At 49.9% G+C, this 26,222-nt stretch overlaps 1 protein-coding gene across 1 annotated transcript in view; it reads right to left on the bottom strand.

Annotated features, from left to right (window-relative positions):
• The window catches only part of LOC132571664 (class I histocompatibility antigen, F10 alpha chain-like), a 74,178-nt gene that overhangs the window by 17,358 nt on the left and 30,598 nt on the right, over nt 1-26,222 (bottom strand). The window contains exons 4-6 of the mRNA XM_060238456.1: nt 8,142-8,423; nt 7,151-7,429; nt 3,296-3,580 (exon numbers count right to left, since the gene is read on the bottom strand). Coding sequence (XP_060094439.1) covers nt 3,296-3,580; nt 7,151-7,429; nt 8,142-8,423 — 846 coding nt within the window. The remainder of the gene's footprint in view (nt 1-3,295; nt 3,581-7,150; nt 7,430-8,141; nt 8,424-26,222) is intronic.

The raw sequence follows: 26,222 nt of genomic DNA, 5'->3' as shown, positions 1-26,222 counted from the left end.
TAACAGAACATTGTTAAGTAGTTACCCGGAGCGACCAGGATCAACTTGCCGGAGCATCACTCCACTCTGACTCTTGTTGCAGCTTTAATTGAAGCCACCAATTGAAGCAGAGACGAGTGAACTAGACCAGAAAGGCAGCAAAGGAACCCCGCTATTTAATTGACCCAAGATGACTTGCCCTTCTCTTGCTATGTATAGACGGGAAGCCCTTCCCTTCACTAACTCATAGCTGTTTTTTGAGAGAGGGGGGGGGGGGGGGGAGAGAGAATTCATTTGGCCTTCCAGCCTGGGCTCTGGATGCTTTTGCTGGCTACAAATGGAATGAGACCCCCCCACCCCCGCCCTCCTTCTGAGGCCCTTCCATCAGCTGGTCAGGCGGAACCTGAGGGCCTTTCAGCTGCGCCTGGACCCCCCAGCCCCCATGTTGAAGTGGCATCCCAGAGAGGAAGGGACATCCCTCACTCTCTGCTATGGTGTATATTGCTGCTATTCTTCTGCAGAGAGAGAAGCAGGTAGTCACAGCCAGAAGTGAAACCCAGAGGCCATGCAGCCATGCCCTGCGCAGTGGAGCTGGCCACCTCTTGGGTCCAGAACTCCCCAGCCCACCCATCAGTGTCTGTTGCTGTCGTGTGTTTGGCTGATCAGTTATATCATCTGATTTGGAGGCCTTTGGTAGGCCCCAGCCTTTCTTGGCCAATGGGTTCCATCTTTAGTCCCACAGGTGGTCAGCTGGTGTTGGGAGCTTCCAGAGGAATTCAAGCCTTGGCGTTTTTCACCAGTTTCATTGGCTGCTGCTTAGACCAGACTGCAGAGCACAGATTTGGAGGCTGCCGAGGAACACTGGCCATGGAGTGGGATGGCCGAGAAAGAGTCGGCTGAGACTGAATCCAAGTAAGATGTTCTGTTGGGGATTCAGGCCTGGGTTGCCAACTCCCTACTCTCTTTTTTTGGGGGGGGGTGTTAAATTTTATTTTAGGGGTGGGTGGGTGTGTCTGCACCTGGAAGTCATGTCAGCCTCTGGTGTCTGACCCCTACTGGGGGCCTGGAGGATAGTCAGAGAGGTGGCTGAATAAAGCCTGCCCCTGTCCTCACGACTGGGTATTTCAAGGTAGTCTCCCATCCAAGTACTAACCACAGATCAGGCTTGCTTGGTCTATTCAGGTGTGGGCCCAGCTCCCTACTCTTTATGGGGTGCCCTTAACACTGCCACAGTGTCAGAACTTGTAACTTTCATATCTATTGAATGCAATGCTGTTAGCCTAACTGACTCCATACTGGAAATGCCTACTAACCCAGTGTGTTTACTTTATGGCTACTAACCCAGTGCCTTTGCATTTCAAACGAAACTGTAACAACCCAAGTGACTGATGGCCCTGAGAAACATCTGCAGGTGCCCTTTGAAGCCAGCCTGCCAGAGCCGGCAGCGGGGGTTCTTCCTCCGCTCTGGAGATAAGGGGGCCTGGGAACAGACAACTGTCTCTGGAAGTGTGAGAATCAGTTTTATTGTTGCTGTTTTCTATTGTATAAAGAATGCCCAGATAACCGTCCTGGTTATCAGAGTCAACCTGTAGCTTTACTGAATAAGAGTTCTCAATAAACGTCTTCTACTTCTACTAATGAGTCTGTATTGAAGTTCCCAGTTCTGACACACAGACTGATCCAGAAACTCCAACTGGTCCAGAATGGATAATCATTTATTGCAACTAAGGATGGAAAAAGAGGTAATAAAAGAATCTATGGTTAAATGGGCTCAGAATATAGTACATAATACTGCGTTAGACCAGTGGTTGCAGTTGTGGAGAACAAATGTAAAACTTATGAAATTGGTGGTACAAGTTTTGACCAGAACGTCACGGACTGCACACATTCAAGCTGTGCTTCGTTGGCTGCACCGTCTTGCGGTGGAGCACCAAGTCATGGTCAAGGTCTTGGCAATGACCCTGAAGCCCTTGAGCAGTCAGGAACCCACGTGCCCCTGGGATCTCTCCTCCGGTATGTCCCCTGAAGAGCTTTATGCTCTGCACAGAACCATCTGCTGGTGATTCCCAGCCCCAAAGAAGTCCAGCTGTCCTCAACCAGAACTGCACTAGGTCCCAAAGGGCACAGATGCCATTCGGAAGAGAGTTCCACCATGTGGGAACCAGGGCAGAGAAGGACCTGATATAGTCCTGCAGTGTTTGCAAGAAGAAGGCTGCAGATTTGTACTCCGCTTTCTCTCTGAATCAGAGTCTCAGAACAGCTCACAATCTCCTTTCCCTTCCTCCCCCACAACAGACACCCTGTGAGGTGGGTGGGGCTGGAGAGGGCTCTCCCAGCAGCTGCCCTTTCAAGGACAGAGGCTCAGAGCGGCTTACAATCTCCTTTCCCTTCCTCCCCCACAACAGACACCCTGTGAGGTGGGTGGGACTGGAGAGGGCTCTCAGAGCAGCTGCCCTTTCAAGGACAGAGGCTCAGAGAGGCCTACAATCTCCTTTCCCTTCCTCCCAAACAACAGACACCCTGTGAGGTGGGTAGGGCTGAGAGGGCTCTCACAGCAGCTGCCCTTTCAGGGACAACCTCTGCCAGAGCTATGGCTGACCCAAGGTCATTCCAGCAGCTGCAAGTGGAGGAGTGGGGAATCAAACCCGGTTCTCCAAGATAAGAGTCTGCACACTTAATTGCTACACCGAACTGGCAAGGCAAGACATTCCACCAGGCTTTTGGTTGAGGACAGCGATGGGGACCATCTTGCTGGCACTCCCTCCTCCTCCCCACCTTCCTGTGGGGCAGTGACATAATTGGAATCCGAAGTGTTAATGCTCTCTGGAAATGTATTTATCTATGCATTACTTAAGTTGTTCTATTATCTATGAATGTTTCTATTGTTACAGTGTTCACTGCCCCGAGCCACATGTGTTCAAGGGTAGAGCAGCATATAAATTTAAATTATAAATAATAAATAAAATGACATCATTCCGCCTGGCCGGCAGCAGCTCTTCAAGGCCTTGGCGGGGGGGGGGAGGGGTTTCCTAGGCGAAGTGTCTCAGGTTGCTGGAGGTGGCAGGAATTGCACTGAGGACTTTCCCCCTGCAACCTCCACACTCTCCCTGGACTTTTCACCCCTCAGCTGGCCCCTTTAACACAAGGGTGCAAGCACCCCCTAAGGAAATCCAGAGTCCTACTGGGAAATGCTGCTCTAAACTGTAACCTAGCGGGGCAATTTTTATGGAGTTTCCTCCCTTCCTCACACATATTCCTTCCTGATTGGCTAGCCCCCACCCCCATGGAAACAGGCCTTCCCCCTGCAGTCTCTCACCTGGTTCCTTCCAGGCCAAGTCCAGGGGCTCCGGCAGGCTGTCATGCCCCACCCGGCACCGGTAGCGGTCCCTCTCCTTGGGGTCCACCTCGATGCTGAGCCAGGTGTGGTAGGTCCCGTCCGAGTTGGGGACGACACCACCCGAAAAGGTCTCTTGCTTCTGGTCCTCCCCGTCCTTCATCCAGGCGACCTCGATCCCCTTGGGGTAGAAGCCGTAGAGCTGGCAGAAGAGGGTCTCCTGGCCATCGTGGCCCTTCTTGCGTGTCACCCTCCACACTGGGGCCTCTGTGGAAAGGGCAACACCATTCTGTGTTAACACACCCTGCATCTCCTGAGATGACAGATTGGAGACTGGCCTTGAAGAGATCCCATGTGGCCATCCATTCCCACCCCAGATTGGATGTATTCGACCTGCAGCATCTCTAAGAGGTGAAATACTCCACAGAAATGGGCTCTCCGGCCTCTACTTGGAAATTATACACTGTGGTTCTGAGATTGGCCTCATGAATCACTTCAGGCTTTGGGAGCAAATAGCCTCCGTTAACCCACATTTCAGGGCTTTTCCTCCCTAAAAGATCCTTAATATTCTCTTTCGCAAGGCAATCCGATCCTGAGGTCGGAATCGCCCTGAAAGGGAGGCCATTATTCTCCCACAATGCAACTCTCAATCTAGACACCCTGTCTGGGTGAGCCTTCAGGGTAGAGATCTGGCCAATGGGATAAACTCCAAGATTATAGACACAAGGGGCAGAGCTCATGCTTGTTGCTCTGTGTCATTTTTGTTCCACATTTGGAACATTTTTTGAACAGGGCCTTGGATGGCACGATGAGGGACCACAAGCACCACAAGTGGGGAGACCTCTGCTTACTGTGGGGCTTCACTCCCACTAATTAGACTCGCCAAGGCTGTAAAACCAGTGCTCTGAAGTAGAACAGGAGTCTAATCCAGCGGTGTCAATCATGCAGTCTGGGGGCCAAATCAGGCCTCTGGAAGACTCCTATCAGGTTCCTGAGCAACTGGCTGTCTGCTTCCTCCTGCATCACAGCTTGCTTTGCCAGGCTTCCTAAATCGCACAGGAACTACAGAGCAAAGCCTCTATTTTCTCCATTGGCTGAGGCTCCTCCCTTGGGGAGGAAAGGGGCGGGAAGCAGAGCTTGCTTTGCCAGACTCTCTCAATCACACAGCAGAGCTACTGAGCCAAGCATCTCTTCCATCTATTGGCTGAGGCTCTTCCCCCTCCTGATGCTCTGGGGAAGGCAGGAAAGGGCTGGAGTTTCCTTTGCCCAGTTCCCTGGATCGCACAAGAGAAATACAAAGAAAGCACCATTAAGACCAATGAGTACTAATGTTTTAAGTTTTAAACAGATCTTTAATTGTGTTTGTGTCCTTTATAAAGTTTGTGTGTGTATATATATGTGTGTATATGTATGTGTGTATATGTGTGTGTGTACATATATATTGGCCACTGTGTGACACAGAGTGTTGGACTGGATGGGGCCATTGGCCTGATCCAACAGGGCTTCTCTTATGTTCTTCTGTGACACAGAGTGTTGGACTGGATGGGCCATTGGCCTGATCCAAGATGGCTTCTCTTATGTTCTTATGTGACACAGAGTGTTGGACTGGCTGGGCCATTGGCTTGATTCAACAGGGCTTCTCTTATGTTCTTATGTGACACAGAGTGTTGGACTGGATGAGCCATTGGCCTGATCCAACATGGCTTCTCTTATGTTCCTATGTGACACAGAGTGTTGGACTGGAGGGGCCATTGGCCTGATCCAACAGGGCTTCTCTTATGTTCTTCTGTGACACAGAGTGTTGGACTGGATGGGCCATTGGCCTGATCGAAGATGGCTTCTCTTATGTTCTTATGTGACACAGAGTGTTGGACTGGCTGGGCCATTGGCTTGATTCAACAGGGCTTCTCTTACGTTCTTATGTGACACAGAGTGTTGGACTGGATGGGCCATTGGCCTGATCCAACATGGCTTCTCTTATGTTCTTATGTGACACAGAGTGTTGGACTGGATGGGCCATTGGCCTGATCCAAGATGGCTTCTCTTATGTTCTTATGTGACACAGAGTGTTGGACTGGATGGGCCACTGGCCTGATCCAACAGGGCTTCTCTTATGTTCTTATGTGACACAGAGTGTCGGACTGAATGGGCCACTGGCCTGATCCAACAGGGCTTCTCTCATGTTCTTATGTGACACAGAGGGTTGGACTGGATGGGCCACTGGCCTGATCCAACAGGGCTTCTCTCATGTTCTTATGTGACACAGAGTGTTGGACTGGATGGGCCACTGGCCTGATCCAACGTGGCTTCTCTTATGCTCTTATGTGATACAGAGTGTTGGACTGGGTGGGCCCTTGGCCTGATCCAACAGGGCTTCTCTTATGTTCTTATGTGACACAGAGTGTCGGACTGGATGGGCCACTGGCCTGATCCAACAGGGCTTCTCTCATGTTTTTATGTGACACAGAGTGTTGGACTGGATGGGCCACTGGCCTGATCCAACAGGGCTTCTCTCATGTTCTTATGTGACACAGAGTGTTGGACTGGATGGGCCACTGGCCTGATCCAACGTGGCTTCTTTTATACTCTTATGTGATACAGAGTGTTGGACTGGGTGGGCCCTTGGCCTGATCCAACAGGGCTTCTCTTATGTGACACAGAGTGTCGGACTGGATGGGCCACTGGCCTGATCCAACAGGGCTTCTCTCATGTTCTTATGTGACACAGAGTGTTGGACTGGATGGACCACTGGCCTGATCCAACAGGGCTTCTCTTATGTTCTTATGTGACACAGAGTGTCGGACTGGATGGGCCACTGGCCTGATCCAACAGGGCTTCTCTTATGCTCTTATGTGATACAGAGTGTTGGACTGGATGGGCCACTGGCCTGATCCAGCATGGCTTCTCTTATGTTCTTCTGTGACACAGAGTGTTGGACTGGATGGGCCATTGGCCTGATCCAGCAGGGCTTCTCTTATGTTCTGATGTGACTCAGAGTGTTGGACTGGATGGGCCATTGGCCTGATCCAACATGGCTTCTCTTATGTTCTTCTGTGACACAGAGTGTTGGACTGGATGGGCCATTGGTCTGATCCAACATGGCTTCTCTTATGTTCTTATGTGACACAGAGTGTTGGTCTGGATGGGCCATTGGCCTGATCCAACAGGGCTTCTCTCATGTTCTTATGTGACACAGAGTGTTGGACTGGATGGGCCATTGGCCTGATCCAACAGGGCTTCTCTTATGTTCTTTTGTGACACAGAGTGTTGGACTGGATGGGCCACTGGCCTGATCCAACATGGCTTCTCTTATGTTCTTTTGTGACACAGAGTGTTGGACTGGATGGGCCACTGGCCTGATCCAACATGGCTTCTCTTATGTGACACAGAGTGTTGGACTGGGTGGGCCATTGGCCTGATCCAACAGGGCTTCTCTTGTTCTTATCTCTGCTACCTAATCTTAAATAGGTACACACATGGCCCAGCCTTACATGGCCTGGCCCCAATTCATGTCAGATCCGTTCCTCATAACAAATGAGTTCGACGCCCCTGGTCTTGTCACCAAAATGAGAAACATCGATGGAGCATGATAGAAAAACTTCCTATCCTCACAGCAGGGAAAATGGAACTGAGGGAAGGGGGCGTGAAGTGTTGGAGCACCTGATGCACTGGGTGGGCCAGCTTCAAAAGGAGGAGGACACCCCCACATTGGAGTTTTGGAGCTAGAAAAACGTCCACAGCCGGCCTGCGCAAGCACAGTCCCAATGGAAGGTGAAGGCCCAGCCCCCCTGCTTGGTGGAGCTGGGCCCCTTGCCTCCCCCCACGAGGACTCCTCACCTCTTCTCTGCAGGGCCTCCCTGCCATAGTCCAGGTACTTCTGCAGTGATTCCATGCATTCCTCTTCCAAGTAGCCGTTGAAGCGCTGGGCCCAATAGGTCTCGGCCTCCCACTTCCTCTTGGTCTCTTGGGCCTGAGGTACGTGGGCAGTCCAGGTGAGGGTCTCCCTGTCCAGGGCGATGAAGTCCTCCCCATCGTAGGCATACTGGTAAAGCCCCCTGCTGAGCCGCCCGTCCGGCCCCACCTCACAGCCAGACATCCACTGCAGGGTGTGGAGCCCTGAAAGAAATACAAGGGAGATGGGGGGGGGAGACGTTTGGGGTGTGTTTGTGGTCTCTCCTCACGTGAAGGAAAGGGGGGGTGGGAGGCTGCAGAAAGGCAAGCCCCTTCTGTCCCTTGGGCACTTTGTGCTCCTCACTCCCCAAGGAGGAGACTGGCCTCTCCCCCCCCTCACAAGGACCTGCTCAGGGACTCTTTTTCCTATAAATACAAGGCCACGCCATCACTGTGTGTGCGCTCTTGACCCCAACCACACCCCCTCCCACTCTTGCGTGTGGGGCATTCCGTGCCCACCAGGACAATCAAGGTGCCTTTGATTTCCCCCTCTGGGGCAAAGGGAGGGGTGTCTGCCCCACTCCCCTCTCCGTATGTATATCTGTTCTAATTGGGCATTCTGAACCACGGCCTACCAGCTATAAGTCACTCTACTCACTGTACCCCTTGCCCCTTGCCTGAAGAAGTCTGCATGCACACGAAAGCTCACATTCTGAATAAAACTTCATCGGTCTTAAAGGTGCGACTGGACTCCTACTTTGCTCGGATTGCTCTCTAAGTTGGGGGGGGGGGAGTCTGAATTCTGGGGAGCCCAAAGGAAAAGGGGGCTCCTTCTTCCTCCTCCTGAGGCGCAGCCCCTCCTTTTCTCTTGTCCTGGGGAGGGACAGGGAGGGGAAGGGAGATACTCTGGCTGCTTCTCCCCCCTTCTTCCGCTCACCTCCATGGCTCTGGTTGTAGCGAGCCTGCAGGATCTCCAAGCTTTTTCTGAAGACAGCGCCTGTATTCCGCAATGTCCTGCTAGTCCTTTCCCAGTACCCGGACTCATAGTCCTCCACCTTTTCCATCCAGGGGGCTACGGGCAACGACCTCCGGATGCTGCTGTCATAGCGAGTGATGGGCTGGTCATCCACATAGCCCACCTGACTGAAGACGGACAACCCCTGGCCATCCTCAGACAGGGCCGTGTAGAAGTAGCGCAGGGAGTGAGCGGAGGAGGAGCCTAGAAAAGGGGCAGAGAAAGAAAGGGGGGCAGAGTTACGTGGACTGTCGTTGAAGAAGGGCCCCCACCCCTGTTCAGAGACCCAGGCTAAGTGGTGGTGGGGGAATGAAAGAGGGGAGGGAAAACAAAATGGGTCAAGGGACACCGAGGAACCAGAATCTGAGAGTCTGAGGAGGGACAGGAGGAGAAAGAGAAGTGGAAGGAGAGGCCCCCTAGGGTAGCCAATTTCCAGGTGGGACCTGGCCATCTTCCACAGAAGCACCACTTTTATCCAGTTTCCCTGGAGAAAATGGCTCCCTTGGAGGGCGGAGTATGTGACATTCTACTGCCTCTGAACTCCTCCCTCTGCGCTCCTCAGGCTCCATCCCCAAATCCCCAGAAATTTCTCAAAACTCTGAGGGAATTGGTATCAGAATGGATTCGTTCTTTAATGAGCCTTGAAATGAGGGGGGGGGCGCGGGGGAAGAGGATTTCATTAGAATTGGAAAATTCCCTTAACAGTGTGTCAGGGCAGAATTAAGTGTCTGGTCATGAACACCCCCCCACCCCAGAAAAAAAAATGAGTTGTAGAGTCTTGTGAGCAAAAATTCTACTTTGCAAGCTACGGGCATTGAAGTTGTGAACTACTGCATAAATTATGGTGCTCTGGGGTCATCCTTCCTGAGCTAAGACAAAAATGGGTGAGCTGGAGGCTAAAAATCTGAGCGCTATCTCACATTATTATTATTTATTACATTTAATGAATCGCCCTATCCCGGCTAGTGCCAGGCTCAGGGTGATGTACAACAGTAGAAAAGACATATATATGAAATCAATTGCAGTAAAAAATTACAAACCCTGATCGCTTCTTTAAAGTGCTCTTAAGTCAGAACATCACGTCAGGGGTGGGGGGATCCCCCCAAGAAGGAGTGGAGAGGAAAAAGGTGCCAGCACGGAAACCAAACTTAGTTTAGAGGGAACACTGAACACATGAACTTAGTTTAGAGGGAACACTGGAGGGGACATATCTGAGGGGCCTGAAGTAGGAGGTAATGGTTGTTTATAGTATGGCTAGAGTTCAATCCCGGCGGAAGCAGGCTCAAAAAGTTTGGGGACGCAAGCTCAGAAATATATCCAATTTACGTCCCTCTTGACATAAAGCATGAAATTGAAAACACTTCCCCCTTTAAATGGATTACCAAGGTATGGCAACATTTTGGTATTTGCATACCCTTACAACGAAGAGCCCCGTGGCGCAGAGTGGTAAAGCTGCAGTACTGCAGTCCAAACTCTGCTTATGACTTGAGTTCAATCCCAGAGGAAGCTGGGTTCAGGTAGCCAGCTCAAGGTTCACTCAGCCTTCCATCCTTTCGGGGTCGGTAAAAGGAGTCCCCAGCTTGCTGGGGGGGAAGTGTAGATGACTGGGGAAGGCAATGGCAAACCACCCCATAAAAAGTCTGCCGTGAAAACATTGTGGTGCAACGTCACCCCAGAGTCGGAAATTACTGGTGCTTGCACAGGGGACTACCTTTACCTTTATACCCTTACAGTTGAAAGATTTATACCTGGCTAATTATACCCTATTATACAGCTGTATAAAAACCTTGCGTTTTGATTGGTCTAAACTAAATCTCACCTTTTTGGGAAAAAATTGATCTTATTCAAACGTTCATTTTACCAAAGCTAGTGCAGAACGCCGCCGCCCAGCTGCTATTAGGGCTCCCTAGACGGGAGCACATTCAGCCGGGCCTTCGGGGACTGCACTGGCTGCCAATAATATACCGAGTCCGGTACAAGGTGCTGGTTATTACCTTTAAAGCCCTATATGGTCTAGGACCTGCCTACCTTAGGGACCATCTCTTCCCATATGTTCCCCAGAGAGTACTGCGATCTGGCTCCCAAAATCTGCTCGTAATCCCCGGACCAAAGGAGGCCCGGCTGAAGTCAACCAGGGACAGGGCCTTCTCAATAACAGCCCCTTGCTGGTGGAACCAGTTACCGGAAGAGGTCAGGGCCCTGCGGGATATTGGACAATTCCGCAGGGCCTGTAAGACAGTCCTCTTCCGGTTGGCCTATAACTGACCGGCATCAAACCACCAAACCACCAAAATACCGAAGGAAGTGTATAGATTGTATGTTGTTGGACTGATGCACTGTTTTAATATTTTAATTTCTTAACCATGTAAATTGCTACTATATTTAAAATTTGAATTCTATGTTAGAATCTATGTTAGAATCTCTGTATTGTAAGCCGCCCTGAGCCCGCTTCGGTGGGGTAGGGCGGGATATAAATCAAATAAATAAATAAATAAATCTCTGCATTGTAAGCCGCCCTGAGCCCGCTCCGGTGGGGTAGGGCGGGATATAAATCAAATAAATAAATAAATAAATCTCTGTATTGTAAGCCACCCTGAGCCCGCTTCGGTGGGGTAGGGCGGGATATAAATCAAATAAATAAATAAATACTTATTTCTCTTTCAAAACTGTCCTGTCCCCTTGCTTTGAAAAGTCTTGCAGATCTGGCAAACCCGATTGACTTCCTTTCTCTGGCATAACGGAAAAAAAACCAAACCCTCGAGTTCCCCTTTAAGGCAAAAGGCTTTCGGTAGCTTGTCTGTGGGCAGGAACTAGAAAGCCACAGGACTCCCAAGGCCCAAAACAAGGGAACACAGATGCATTTCCCTCAACCACAGCCCTTCAAGAACAGCCTCTGCGTCCCTCCCACGGTGGAGGAGTCTGGAAGCCGCAACAGGCAGGCAGATGGTCAGATCCTTAAAAACACAAAAGGGAATCTTGCTGCACCTTAAAGGGGAACAAATTTAGTCTGAAATCCTAAAGAGCCTTATGAGGGAGTGAGCCGCACTGAGCTCAAGGGGATTTTCTTCTGAGGAAACCTGCTTAAATGACTGCGCTGTTCCTGAAGCAGACGTTTCGGCACCTTAGAACCCACATCAAGAGGTTTGTGTGATCATTCACAAGAACAGCAGGACTCTGAAGAAGCAGCACAGAAATACTTTAAAGCAGGGTTTCCCAAACTTTTCTTTCCCGTGGCCCGGTTATTTTTACACTTCTTCTTCGTGACCCACTAAAATTTGGGGGTGGAGCCAGGAGACTGTGGGGGTGGAACCGGGAGACAAAAATTATGTCATTTCCTGTGGTGTCAAGGGCCAAGTGATGTCACTTCTGGGGCACACTGAACCAAAACTCCACCTTTTCCTGTGATGTCACTTCCAGAATGTCCACTAGTGAGGCCAGGGCACTAGGAGCCCTCCCACTGTTTGCAGCCTGTGTCAGTCTTCAAGGCTAGCTTTTCTCTGCACAACAGAGAGATGGGGGAAAAAAGGAAGCAGAGCAGAGGTCATGCGTTGCTGGGGGCAGGGCTACCTTTGCTGGGGGTGGGGCTAGCTTTGGCTTTTTTTATGACCCAGTAGTGAGGCTTCCGTGGCCTGGTACTGGGTCACAACCCTGCAAATGGGAAACACTGCTCTAAAGAAACTGGGGATCCTTTTCTATTTGGTTCCCCAGCTTTCCCCTCTCACTTTGAGGTGGGTTCAACAGCCAAGCAAGAGCAACTGGCCAAAGACCACCCTGTGAAATTCACTTCACAGCAGGGCTTGGAAACTGGGTCTTCCTGGTCCAAATCCAACACTTTAAGTAACCATGAAACCCCACTGGCTTTCAGAACTGGTTACGACTTAGTTCACTGTATTCTTCTAGGTCTGAAAGGAGACAAGGGTTTTCTCATCCACCCTCCCACAGGGGTTATAGGAAGCCGACAAGGACTGTGGTCCTGAATACGCTTCTCATGTTTGTATCTGAGGCCCGGACAGACACCTCTGTTCCCTTTGCACAGGGGCAACTCCAGGGATATTCCTTCTTTACAAGTGAAGAAGAAGATATTGGATTTATATCCCACCCTACACTCTGAATCCCAGAGTGGCTCACAACCTTTTTTTATCTTCCTCCCCCACAACAGACACCCTGTGAGGTGGGTGGGGCTGAGAGGACTCTCAAAGCAGCTGCCCTTTCAAGGACAGAGGCTCAGAGCGGCCTACAATCTCCTTTCCCTTCCTCCCCCACAACAGACACCCTGTGAGGTGGGTGGGGCTGAGAAGGCTCTCAGAGCAGCTGCCCTTTCAAGGATAGAGGCTCAGAGCGGCCTACAATCTCCTTTCCCTCCCTCCCCCACAACAGACACCCTGTGAGGTGGGTGGGGCTGAGAGGGCTCTCACAGCAGCTGCCCTTTCAAGGACAACCTCTGCCAGAGCTATGGCTGACCCAAGGCCATTCCAGCAGGTGCAAGTGGAGGGGTGGGGAATCAAACCTGGTGCTCCCAGATAAGAGTCCGCTCATTTAACCGCTATGGCTGACCCAAGGCCATGCTAGCAGGTGCAAGTGGAGGAGTGGGGGGAATCAAACCCGGTGCTCGCAGATAAGAGTCTGCACACTTAACCACTACACCAAACTGTTGCAGAGCCTGCACTTCAAGTCAGGGGAGTATCTCTTAATCCATACCTTGAGTCATCGGAGAATGTGTGAAGGCTGTGAGTCAGTTCCATCACGCCCATAAGCTGTGTTCTGAGGCATCGAACTTCGTAGGTGATGTTTCTGCGGCATTTGTCCTATCTATTCGGGAGACTTGGTACTCCGTGCCTTCCACCAGGGCTTTTTTTTTTTGTCGCAGGAGCTCCTTTGCATAATAGGCCACGCACCCCTGATGTAGCCATTCCTCCAAGAGCTTTCAGGGCTCTTCATACAGGGCCTGCTGTAAGCTCTTGGAGTATCAGCTACATCAGGGGGGTGCAGCCTAATATGCAGAGGAGTTCCTGCTACACAAAAAGCCCTGATTCCCCGTATAATCACAAAACAGTAGTAGATCTATGAAGAAGAAGATGATACTGGATTTATATCCCGCCCTCCACTTCGAAGAGTCTCAGAGCAGCTCACAAACAATCTCCTTTCCCTTCCTCCCCCCCCCCACAACAGACACCCTGTGAGGTAGATGAAGATATTGGATTTATATCCCACCCTCCACTCTGAATCCCAGAGTGGCTCACAACCTTTTTTTATCTTCCTCCCCCACAACAGACACCCTGTGAGGTGGGTGGGGCTGGAGAGGGCTCTCACAGCAGCTGCCCTTTCAAGGACAACCTCTGCCAGAGCTATGGCTGACCCAAGGCCATTCCAGCAGGTGCAAGTGGAGGAGGGGGAATCAAACCCGGCTCTCCCAGATAAGAGTCCGCACACTTAACCACTACACCAAACTGGACACTCTTTTCTTATGTGACGAATTATGTACCTTAAGAACAATCCAACGAAGGCTTATGGATCACAAATACCAAAAAGTGTTTCCCTCACATCCCCCTGTTTGCTCTGCAGCCAATCTAGGTATACCCCAAAGACATGGGAAGATACCCCTTTTTTTTTTTTTTACTTTAGACTCTCCATTCCATCGTCAGACTTTTACTTTGGCGCGTTTAAATGCCTTCCCATCAACAGTTCTCTATGGTAGGTTTAGACAGATACCTCTTCAAAATAGATTATGCCCATGTGAATTAGGAGTCCTTGATTCTATATCCCATATTATTTTAGAATGTCCTCTCCTGGCCTCACAACATGGACAATTTTTAGCTGAATATCTCCAACACAATGTATTTACTAAAAGGAAAATTCTATCCTACCTTTTAGAAGACGTTAATCCCCACATTACTACATGTGTTGCAAACTTCTTAGTAGAAGCCTACAAAATTAAATCTAGGCATACTACTGTATTTTAATTGCTGGGTGTCTACTTTTGATTAGTATTATTGGCTGCTATTTTAATTGATCGCTTTATGAATTGTTCTTACTATATTTCAGGACTTTATACCTACTTTTGATTGTGAATCACTATTGCTCTTATGCCAATAAAGGTCTGAACTGAACTGGAAAGGGGGGCAGAGTTAAGTGGGCTGTCATTGAAGAAGGGCCCCCACCCCTGTTCAGAGACCCAGGCTAAGTGGTGGGGGGGGGGAATGAAAGAGGAGAGGGAAAACAAAATGGGTCAAGGGACACCGAGGAACCAGAATCTGAGAGTCTGAAAAGGGACAGGAGGAGAAAGAGAAGTGGAAGGAGAGGCCCCCTAGGGTAGCCAGTTTCCAGGTGGGACGTGGACATCTCCCACAGAAGCACCACTTTCATCCAGTTTCCCTGGAGAAAATGGCTCCCTTGGAGGGCGGACTCTGTGACATTCTACCGCCTCTGAGCTTCTCCCTCTGCGCTCCCCAGGCCCCATCCCCAAATCTCCAGAAATTTCCCAAAACTCTGAGGGAACTGGTATCAGAATGGATTTGTTCTTTAATGAGCCTTGAAATGAGGGGGGGGGGGGCACAGGGGAAGAGGATTTCATTAGAATTGGAAAATTCCCTTAACAGTCCGTCAGGGCAGAATTCAGTGTCCAGTCATGCACACAGCCCCGCCCCCACCCCCGGAAAAAAAATGAGTTGTAGAGTCTTGTGAGCAAAAATTCTACTTTGTAAGCTACTGGCCTTGAAGTTGTGAACTACTGCATAAATTATGGTGCTCTGGGGTCATCCTTCCTGAGCTAAGACAAAAATGTGTGAGCCAGAGGCAAAAAAACTGAGCGCTATCTCACATTATTATTATTTATTACATTTAATGAATTGCTCTTAAGTCAGTACATCACGTCAGGGGTGGGGGGATCCCCCCAAGAAGGAGTGGAGAGGAAAAGGTGCCAGCACGGAAACCAAACTTAGTTTAGAGGGAACACTGGAGGGAACATATCTGAAGGGCCTAGTAGGAGGTAATGGTTGTTTATAGTATGGCTAGAGTTCAATCCCGGCGGAAACAGGTTCAAAAAGTTTGGGGACGCAAACTCAGAAATAAATCCAAGTTATGTCCCTCTTGACATAAAGCATGAAATTGACAACACTTTCCCCTTTAAATGGGTTACCAAGATATGGCGACATTTAGGCATTTGTATACCCTTACATCGAAGAGCCCCATGGCGCAGAGTGGTAAAGCTGCAGTACTGCAGTCCAAACTCTGCTTATGACTTGAGCAGAAGCTGGGTTCAGGTAGCCGGCTCAAGGTTCATTCAGCCTTCCATCCTTTCCGGGTCGGTAAAATGAGTACCCAGTTTGCTGGGGGAGAAGTGTCTGGGGAAGGCAGTGGCAAACCACCCCGTAAGTAGTCTGCTGTGAAAGCATTGTGATGCAACATCACCCAGAGTCGTAAATGACTGGTGTTTGCACAGGAGACTACCTTTATCTTTATAACCTTACAGTTGAAAGATTTATACCTGGCTAATTATACCCTATTACACCTTGCGTTTTGATTAGTCTAACTAATCAGAGTGACTCAGAGTGTTGGACTGGATGGGCCACTGGCCTGATCCAACAGGGCTTCTCTTATGTTCTTATGTGACACAGAGTGTTGGACTGGATGTTCCATTGGCCTGATCCAACAGGGCTTCTCTTATGTTCTTATGTGACTCAGAGTGTTGGACTGGATGGGCCACTGGCCTGATCTAACAGGGCTTCTCTTATGTTCTTATGTGACACAGAGTGTTGGACTGGATGTTCCATTGGCCTGATCCAACATGGCTTCTCTTATGTTCTTATGTGACTCAGAGTGTTGGACTGGATGGGCCACTGGCCTGATCTAACAGGGCTTCTCTTATGTTCTTATGTGACTCAGAGTGTTGGACTGGATGGGCCACTGACCTGATCCAACAGGTCTTCTCTTATGTTCTTACGCCCCCACAACAGACTCTTCCTCCACTCCACAGCTGGCTGCTCCCCAGCAGACTTCAGCCAGAGACTTTTCCAAAAGACCCCCTCGGAGACTCTGGTATCAGCCAGCCACAGAGCCTCATCTACCCCCTTCAGTGCGTCCAACCCTCTTTTCAGTCCCCCTAAGCCAGAGGCCCTTACTGCTTCTCGTGGCAGCGAGTCCCACAGGCCAGTTATGCCTTGGAGAAAGGAGGCTGAAGCTGGTTCCTTATTTACAGATCCTTATTCATGAATTCAACTAAAAACACTAAGAGAATCTGAAAGCTCTGAACCCTAAAATAAGGTCTGGACCCCCATATATAATACACCCCCTTCTTCAGGGGACTCTGCCCTTCGAGAAGACATGTGCTGCCTCATGGTCCAATGAGCGGTTCTTGTGCCAGCTGCTCCAAAACAAGGTGCCCCCAGGACACTAAAACAGACACTGGGGACAGGCTGTGCCCCAAAACAATGTTTGGACCACCCCAACTGACACATCCCTACGCTCAGGACACTGTCCCCTGCAAGAAGACATGCAGTGCTGCCTGGTCCAAACAATGGAAGCTTGTGGCACCGGAACCATTGTTTGGACTGGGCAGCACTTCATGTCTTCTTGCGGGGGACAGTGTCCTGAGCATAGGGATGTGTCACTTGTGGTGGTCCAGATATTGTTTTGGGGTACAGCCAGTCCCCAGTGTCTGCCTCTTTGAGTGTCCTGGGGGAACCTTGCTTTGGAGCAGCTGGCACAAGATCTGCTCATTGGACCATGAACTCAGGTCATGAGCAGAGCTTAGGACTGCAGCTTTACCACTCTGTGCCACGGGACTCTAACTCCTTGTGTACACAACCACGAAACTCAATTTATTTATTTTATTGGATTTATACCCAATTTATATCAATAGCATTATATTAACTGTTCCCAACTGCTGCTATCACTTCTGAGAGCTTTGACTCCTGGAAGTTCTTACTTCATACCAGCTTTATATGTTGGTCTCTATGGTGGTCCTGGACTCAAATCTAGATGTGCTGAGCAGTGTTAGTGTGAGCTAGCTCACAGTATTTTTAGCCTCTGGCTCACACATTTTTGCCTTAGCTCAGGAAAGATGGCCCCAGTGCACGATAATTCATGCAGGAACTCCCCACTTGAATGCCAGCAGCTCACCAAGCAGAATTCTTGCTCACAAGACTCAACAGCTTAGAGGGAGTATTGCTTACCAGAGTATAATGCCATACAGTCCATCCTCCAAAACAGCCCACTTGAAAACTATCAAACCTACCTGGCTACCTGGGAGGCACTGGAACAAAATTCCCAGGAGGTATTCCCTCTTTTAAAAAAGACGGTCCCTGGGGGAACAACTCGTCTTCGCTCCATATGAGCAGACAGCTGTGGTTGCCAAGCACCAGGAGGGACCTGGAGATCTCCCACTATAACCAATGCTCCCTCTAAGCTTTCCTGTGAGCAAAAATTCTGTTGTGTGAGCCACTGGCACTTACTGACGACAGTCACAATTCGATGACAGATTCACATTATAACGATAATACATTATTAAAACATTAAAATATTAAAACAGTTGAATACAGTTCAGATGGCGTTCGGGTCTGTTTTGACTTAATTTGTGATGATACGGTGGGGCAGATAGTACACCCCCCCAGAGATGTTAAAAGTACCTCCGTTTAGTTATGAAAAGCCTGCCTGAACAGATGTGTCTTACAGGCCCTGTGGAATTGTGATAAATCCCGCAGAGTCCTGGTCTCCTCCAGGAGGGCGTTCCAGAGGGCAGTGCAGCCACGGAGAAGGCTCATGCCCTTGTAGTGGTCAAACGGGCATCCTTTCGCCCGGGGATCTTTAACAGATTTAAGGAGCTTGATCGTAGTGCTCTCTGGGGCTCGTGTGGGGAAAGGCGGTCCCGAAGGTCCCAAGCCATATAGGGCTTTTTTAAAGGCCATGACCAGCACTTTGAACCGGGCTCGGAACACTACAGGCGACCAGTGCAGCGTCTCCACTGCAGGTTGGATGAGCACCTGTAAAGGCAGCTCCAATACCAACCTGGCCGCAGCATTCTGCGCCATGTACTTCAGCCCACTGCCCCCTGGTCTGAAGAAGCCTGCAAGCGCACCACAGCTTCCATTCCCAATAAAACTTGGTTGGTCTTGAAGGTGCCACTGGACTCCTGCTTTGTTCTGCTGCTTCAGACCAACACGGCTGCCCGCTTGGATGCGTCTCCCGATGTCAGATCTTTGGTTCGAATTCTGAACCGGGCTCTGCCCCGAAGCGCTTCCAAACACGAGATTGTAAGAAAACGGGATTCTGCGGGGAGCTCTAGGCGGAAAGCCCCACCCGCCTCGCCCCGCATGGCAGAGGATAACATTATCCGGACCCGGGGAGAATTCTGCCCTTCCTCCCCCTCAACCCGTGAGAGCTTTGGACCTGGAGAGGGACTTACCGCAGCACCCCACCGCCAGCAGCAGTACGACAACGTCCCCCAGGAGCGGGACCCTGCTCGGGAGCGAACCCATCTACACCCGGCCAAGAACTCCGTTTCTCCGTCCCCGCCGCTTGCAAGGGACTTTTGATCCAGCCAGGCGGGGAGGAGAGCGGCGCGAGAACCGGGATTGGCCGAGGAAGGAATTTCCCTCTACTTGGAAAGAGGTGCTCCGAAAGTGTCACCAGTCCCTGGGGGGACCCCTCCCCAGTAGTCAGAGTCGCCTGCGCAAGGAAAGAAAAAGTTGGCTTCAGACTTGCACCTTGGAAGTTCTCCCCCCCCCCCCGCCCTTGTGACTCCTGTAGGGGGGGGAATATAAGAAGAAGACATTGGATTTATATCCCGTTCTCCACTCCGAAGAGTCTCAGAGCGGCTCACAATCTCCTTTCCCTTCCTCCCCCACAACAGACACCCTGTGAGGTGGGTGGGGCTGAGAGGGCTCTCACAGCAGCTGCCCTTTCAAGGACAGAGGCTCAGAGCAGCCTACAATCTCCTTTCCCTTCCTCCCCCACAACAGACACCCTGTGAGGTGGGTGGGGCTGGAGAGGGCTCTCGCAGCAGCTGCCCTTTCAAGGACAGAGTCTCAGAGCTGCTCACAATCTCCTTTCCCTTCCTCCCCCACAACAGACACCCTGTGAGGTGGGTGGGGTTGGAGAGGGCACTCACAGCAGCTGCCCTTTCAAGGACAGAGACTCAGAGCAGCCTACAATCTCCTTTCCCTCCCTCCCCCATAACAGACACCCTGTGAGATGGGTGGGGCTGAGAGGGCACAGGGACACCCTGTGAGATGGGTGCCCTTTCAAGGACAGAGTCTCAGAGCTGCTCACAATCTCCTTTCCCTTCCTCCCCCACAACAAACACCCTGTGAGGTGGGTGGGGCTGAGAGGGCTCTCACAGCAGCTGCCCTTTCAAGGACAACTCCTGCCAGAGCTATGGCTGACCCAAGGCCATGCCAGCATGTGCAAGTGGAGGAGAAGGGGAATCAAACCCGGTTCTCCCAGATAAGCAGTTAACCACTGCATCAAACTGGCTCTAGATATATTGGGGGGGGGGGCTGCAGGTGGAGGAGGCGTGCAAAGGTTGTTGCTGGCAGGGAAGAAAGGGAAGCCTTTGCAAAACTCCATCCGCTCTGGTTGCAGTGCCGGATTAAACCCTGTGGAGGCCCCTAGGCGGATTAAACCCTGTGGGGCCCCCTTGCAAATTATCTCAGAGTCAGAACACCCACCCCACCTTCCACAGCCCCCGCTGCAGCCTTCAAGCACCTTCTCAAAAAGCCCCATTGACAAAGCTGCAGGGGAGAGGCAGACTTGGCGACAACGGCAAAGCAGCTGCACCAGGCAAGTCAGGCAAAGAGCGGCTCAGTTGCTGGCTGCATATGCAGGCTGGGAGGGCTGCAAGCAGGGGGGAAACCAGCCCTGGGCCCCTAAAGGTGTGGGGGCCCATAGGTCAGTGCCTACTTGGCCTAATTGTTAATCCTGCCCTGTCCGGTAGTTGCCTGGTGGGCGGGGGAGCAGAAAAAGTGCAGAAAAGGGCAACTAGAATGATTAAAGGGTTGGAGCACTTTCCCTATGAAGAAAGGTTAAAACGCTTGGGGCTCTTTAGCTTGGAGAAACGTCAACTGAGGGGTGACATGAGAGAGGTTTACAAGATTATGCATGGGATGGAGAAGGTAGAGAAAGAAGGACTTTTCTCCCTTTCTCACAATACAAGAATTCGTGGGCATTCATTGAAATTGCTGAGCAGACAGGTTAAAACAGATAGAAGGAAGTACTTCTTCACCCAAAGGGTGATTGACATGTGGAATTCACTGCCACAGGAGGTGGTGGTGGCTACAAGCATAGCCAGCTTTAAGAGAGGATTGGATAAAAATATGGAGCAGAGGTCCATCAGTGGCTATTAGCCACAGTGTATATATGTGTGTGTGTGTATGTGTGCATATATGTATGTGTGTGTGTATACACACACACACACACATATATTGGCCACTGTGTGACACAGAGTGTTGGACTGGATGGGCCATTGGCCTGATCCAACATGGCTTCTCTTATGTTCTTATGTTTAAGTTCTTCCTAATGTTGAGCTGGAAACTCTTTTGATTTAATTTCAACCCATTGCTTCTGGTCCGACCTTCCAGAGCCACAGAAAACAATTCAACACCATCCTCTATATGACAGCCCTTCAAGTACTTGAAGATGGTGATCCTATCACCTCTCAGTCGCCTCCTCTCCCGGCTAAACATCCCCAGCTCCTTCAACCTTTCCTCATAGGACTTGGTCTCCAGACCCCTCACTATCTTCGTCGCCCTCCTCTGGACACGTTCCAGCTTGTCTAGATCCTTCTTAAAATGTGGTGCCCAAAACTGAACACAATACTCCAGATGAGGTCTTACCAGAGCAGAGTAAGGGATACCATCACATCACGTGATCTGGACACTAGACTTCTGTTGATACAGCCCAAAATTGCATTTGCCTTTTTAGCCATGGCATCACACTGTTGACTCATGTTCCCCTAGATCCTTTTCGTACATACTACTGCTAAGACAAGTCTCCCCCATTCTTTAACCATGTGTTGGATTTTTCCTACCTAAATGCAGAACTTTACATTTATCCCTATTAAAATTCATTTATTGGTTTTAGCCCAGTTTTCCAGCCTGTCAGGATCATCCTGTATCCTGTTTCTGTCTTCTTCTGTGTTTGCAACCCCTCCCAATTTAGTATCATCGGCAAATTTAATAAGCATTCCCTCTATTCCTTCATCCAAATCATTGATAAAGATGTCTGCCCCCCCCAAAAAAAACAACCACTTTTGCAACTGAGCCTCAGTTAATGGAAATAATTCCTGAGGGGAGATTTGAAGCCCCTTTCTCTGGACAAGTCACCTAAACAAGTTCAAGGATACTCTTTTACTACACATAAATGTGTACAGGTAAAATAAGAATGTCAGGCCCTTAACATGATGCTGATTTGTCTGACTTAAAAAAACAAGGTTTATTCACTTAACTCCAGATCCTAACTAGAAGCCAAATAAAACATCCTGGCTAAACTTCCTGGCTCTTATCTGAAGCCACCAAATCCCGACTCTGAGGGGAGAAAATTTCCCTCCCCCTTTTTATATTGAGGCTGCCTCAGCCCCACCCATCCAGGTGAGTTCCACGGTCTCTGATTGGCTGACCATCACTGTTCCATCCGTTCCTTCTGGCTAATAATAGCCACTGATGGACCTCTGCTCCAGATGTTTCTCCAGTCCCCTCTTGAAGCAGGCTATGCTTGCAGCCACCACAACATCCTTCAACGGTGAATGTTAATGATTCTTTCAATGCCGTGAAGATATACTTCCTGTTTATCTCCTCTAAGCCTACTGTTCATTCCTTTCGTTGAGTGCTCACAAGTTCTTGTCTTTTGAGAAAGGGAGGAAAGGGCTCTCTCTTGTATTACTCCTGAGTTCCATAAGAACTTCTGTCCTTTGTAAGGGCAGACAGTTAAACACACTTTGGAAGGTTGCAGCTTTAATTTTAATTGGGCTCCCTCCTCACACTGCTGCTGTGCCAAGTTCTTCTTTGTGCTCTTCACTTCTTCACTTGCTAATTTCCCAGGGTTTGTTTTAACTTTGGTATTTAGCAAGAATTTCTGAGACGTGGTCAATTTTATTTTCAATTTGTCTAAGTCTCTCAAAAATAGATTCAACAGTTTTAGCAGTTAGCTGTATATGATCTGGCGGGGGAGGGCGGGATATAAGAATAAAATTTGAATAAAAATTTGAATTTGAATTTGATCACTTGTAGCAAGTTCGAAGTCTTTGTCAGCTGTTTGCAGCAGGAGAGATTTATTGTCCCTCCCGTCAGTGGTTTATGAGGGGTGCTAAAGCAGTCGGAAGTTGGAATATCACAGGTTGGTGGGAGTAGACTTGAAGCATAGAAATCATTAATTTTAGTTTGTTTACATGCTGGCTGAGAGAAAGAGTCATCTAGGTCACGAGTTCTTTTGCTGACGCCCATAATGAAGAACCAGGATTCAGACCTGGGTAAAATACATGACAGAACTGAGTTTTGAACCTGGATCTCGGGCTCTCTCTGATGTCACTCCTCAGTTGTTGTTACAACAAGCTTAGCCTCTTTATGAGACTTTGAAAAAAAAAGTCAGGCTTGAAATTCAGACCAGAGCAACCAAAAAAGTCACACAGAAGGAGAACCAGGGGGGGAAAGCGGAAGGCTCCGTGTGTGTATATATATATGCAGAGTACATCATGTGGAATGCTGGCCTGGATGAAGCAGAAGCAGGAATTAAGATTGCCAGGAAAAACATCAACAACCTCAGATATGCAGATGACAGCACTCTAATGGCAGAAAGTGAGGAGGACCTAAAGAACCTCTTGTTGAGGGTGAAAGAGGAAAGCACAAAAGTAGGCTTGAAACTCAACATCAGTCCCTTGGACTGCAAGAAGATCCATTCAGTCAGTCCTAAGGGAAATCAGCCCAGACTGTTCACTGGAAGGTCAGATGCTGAAGCTGAAGCTCCAATACTTTGGCCATCCAATGAGAAGGGAGCACTCCCTGGAGAAGACCCTGAAGCTGGGAAAGACAGAAGGCAAAAGAAGAAAGGGATGGCAAAAGAGGAGATGGCTGGACAGCGTTACTGATGTAACAAACACGAATTTGAGCATACTTCGGAGGATGGTGAGCCTGGCGTGACTTTGTCCATGGTGTCGCAAAGAGTCGGACTTGACTTTGCGACCGAACAACAACTCTGTGACTGAACAACAACCGGTTGTATTCAGCCTCTATCTACCGTTGTTCCTAAAGAGGCATAGTCCATTAAAGCCCAACTGTATACAAAATGTCTCAATTTATATCATTCAATGCTGTTTCTCCAAAAAAAAGTGTGGGAATGTGTAGACTCACAGATTTCCACATAATTATTTCCTCCAATAATTTTCTATAATCAGCAGCAAAAACCAAAAGCGCAATAGGATTTCGCCCCTGAAATTCAGACCAGGCGTGTGAAAGACTGCCTGCCAGCTGAGCTGTTTGCAGTTAGTAGGGCTTGCCAGCCGTTCATCTGAGCATGAGGCCTGCATTATCATCATTCTGTCCTTATTCCCCTCGGGACGGGTGGAGCCCAAGAACTTGCAATGTGGAGCAGATGAGCAGCACTCCAAGATGAAATATTATTCAAAGAAGACTTTGGACTCTATCATGAAAGAGTGTTTGTTGTTTTCATCTCCCAGTTCCCTTTCCCTGTAGAAATAAATACGCTTTTGCTTTTTCATGTTAAATGCCTCTCAATGATTATTTGATCCAGTGATCCATCGCACTGTTTGAGATAAAGAAATAACATTTCAAATAGACATCCCTAACGAGAATCAGTGTTAGAACCATTATCTGAACCATTGTTGACAACTTGGTACAATGTGGTTTGGATCCTGTTACCGTTAGGTGGATCTGCAACTGATTGACAGATCGCACCCAAAGAGTGCTTGTGAATGGTTCCTCATCGTCTTGGAGGAGTGACAAGTGGAGTGCCTCAAGGATCTGTCCTGGGACCTGTTTTGTTGAACATCTTTATCAATGATTTGGATGAAGGAATGCTTATTAAGTTTGCAGATGATACTAAATTGGGAGGGGTTTCAAATATAGTAGAAGACAGAAACAAGATACAGGATGACCTTGACAGGATGGAAAACTAGGATAAGAACATAAGAGAAGCCATGTTGGATCAGGCAATGGCCCATCCAGTCCAACACTCTGTGTCACATAAGAACATAAGAGAAGCCCTGTTGCATCAGGCCAATGGCCCATCCAGTCCAACACTCTGAGTCACATAAGAACATAAGAGAAGCCCTGTTGCATCAGGCCAATGGCCCATCCAGTCCAACACTCTGAGTCACATAAGAACATAAGAGAAGCCCTGTTGCATCAGGCCAATGGCCCATCCAGTCCAACACTCTGAGTCACATAAGAACATAAGAGAAGCCCTGTTGCATCAGGCCAATGGCCCATCCAGTCCAACACTCTGAGTCACATAAGAACATAAGAGAAGCCCTGTTGGATCAGGCCAGTGGCCCATCCAGTCCAACACTCTGTGTCACATAAGAACATAAGAGAAGCCCTGTTGGATCAGGCCAGTGGCCCATCCAGCCCAACACTCTGTGTCACATAAGAGAAGCCCTGTTGGATCAGGCCAATGGCCCATCCAGTCCAACACTCTGTGTCACATAAGAGAAGCCCTGTTGCATCAGGCCAATGGCCCATCCAGTCCAGCACTCTGTGTCACATAAGAGAAGCCCTGTTGCATCAGGCCAATGGCCCATCCAGTCCAGCACTCTGTGTCACATAAGAACATAAGAGAAGCCCTGTTGCATCAGGCCAATGGCCCATCCAGTCCAACACTCTGTGTCACATAAGAACATAAGAGAAGCCCTGTTGGATCAGGCCAATGGCCCATCCAGTCCAACACTCTGTGTCACATAAGAACATAAGAGAAGCCCTGTTGCATCAGGCCAATGGCCCATCCAGTCCAGCACTCTGTGTCACATAAGAACATAAGAGAAGCCCTGTTGGATCAGGCCAGTGGCCCATCCAGTCCAACACTCTGTGTCACATAAGAACATAAGAGAAGCCCTGTTGGATCAGGCCAGTGGCCCATCCAGTCCAACACACTGTGTCACATATAAGAACATAAGAGAAGCCCTGTTGGATCAGGCCAGTGGCCCATTCAGTCAGGAAGGGAGGAGGGAGGGAGGGAAGGAAGGGAGGGAGGGAAGGAAGGAAGAAAGGAAGGAAGTAAGGGAGGAGGGAGGGAAGGGAGGGAGGGAAGGAAGAAAGGAAGGAAGGGAGGAGGGAGGGAAGGGAGGAAGGGAAGGAAGGAAGGAGGGAGGGAGGGAAGGGAGGGAGGGAAGGAAGAAAGGAAGGAAGGAAGGGAGGAGGGAGGGAAGGAAGGAAGGAAGGAGGGAGGGAAGGAAGGAAGGAGGGAGGGAAGGAAGGAAGGAGAGGGAGGAGGGAGGGAGGGAAGGAAGGGAGGAGGGAGGGAAGGAGGGAAGGAAGAAAGGAAGGAAGGGAGGAGGGAGGGAGGGAAGGAAGGAAGAAAGGAAGGAAGGAGGGAGGGAGGACGGAGGGAGGGAAGGAAAGAAGGAAGGCCAGCCGCCCCCCCCCGCCAGCCGCCCCCGCCCCCCCCCCCCCGCTTTCGGCTTACCTTGATCCAGGGCGGTGGCGGCCTCTCCTCCGGGCTGCTGGCGGGGCTGGCGGCGGCTGCGGAGGGGGGGTTGTGGAGCCTGAGTTTGGGAAGGGGAGGGACCTCAGCAAGGTCCAAAGGCGTAAGACTCCACTTTCCAAAGTAGCCATTTTTCTTTCTCTTTGAGCGTTTTCGCACTGACCTTTTACTGGCGCGACGACCCTCTTCACACCGGAGGATCTGCGCGGATTTCGCACAAGAAGCGCCGGCGCACCCAAAAGAGCCGGCAACTTCCATCGCGAAACCCGCTCAAACGGAAACCGCCAAGAAGCAGGAAAACGTTTGAGCGGGTTCGCGACAGAAGTAGCCGGCTCTTTTGGGTGCGCCGGCGCTTCTTGT

This window comes from Heteronotia binoei, chromosome 5 (assembly GCF_032191835.1).
Source record: "Heteronotia binoei isolate CCM8104 ecotype False Entrance Well chromosome 5, APGP_CSIRO_Hbin_v1, whole genome shotgun sequence".
Classification (NCBI taxonomy): domain Eukaryota; kingdom Metazoa; phylum Chordata; class Lepidosauria; order Squamata; family Gekkonidae; genus Heteronotia; species Heteronotia binoei.
The sequence above is the reverse complement of the archived record's forward strand: the minus strand, read 5'-3'. Positions and strand labels throughout refer to the sequence as shown.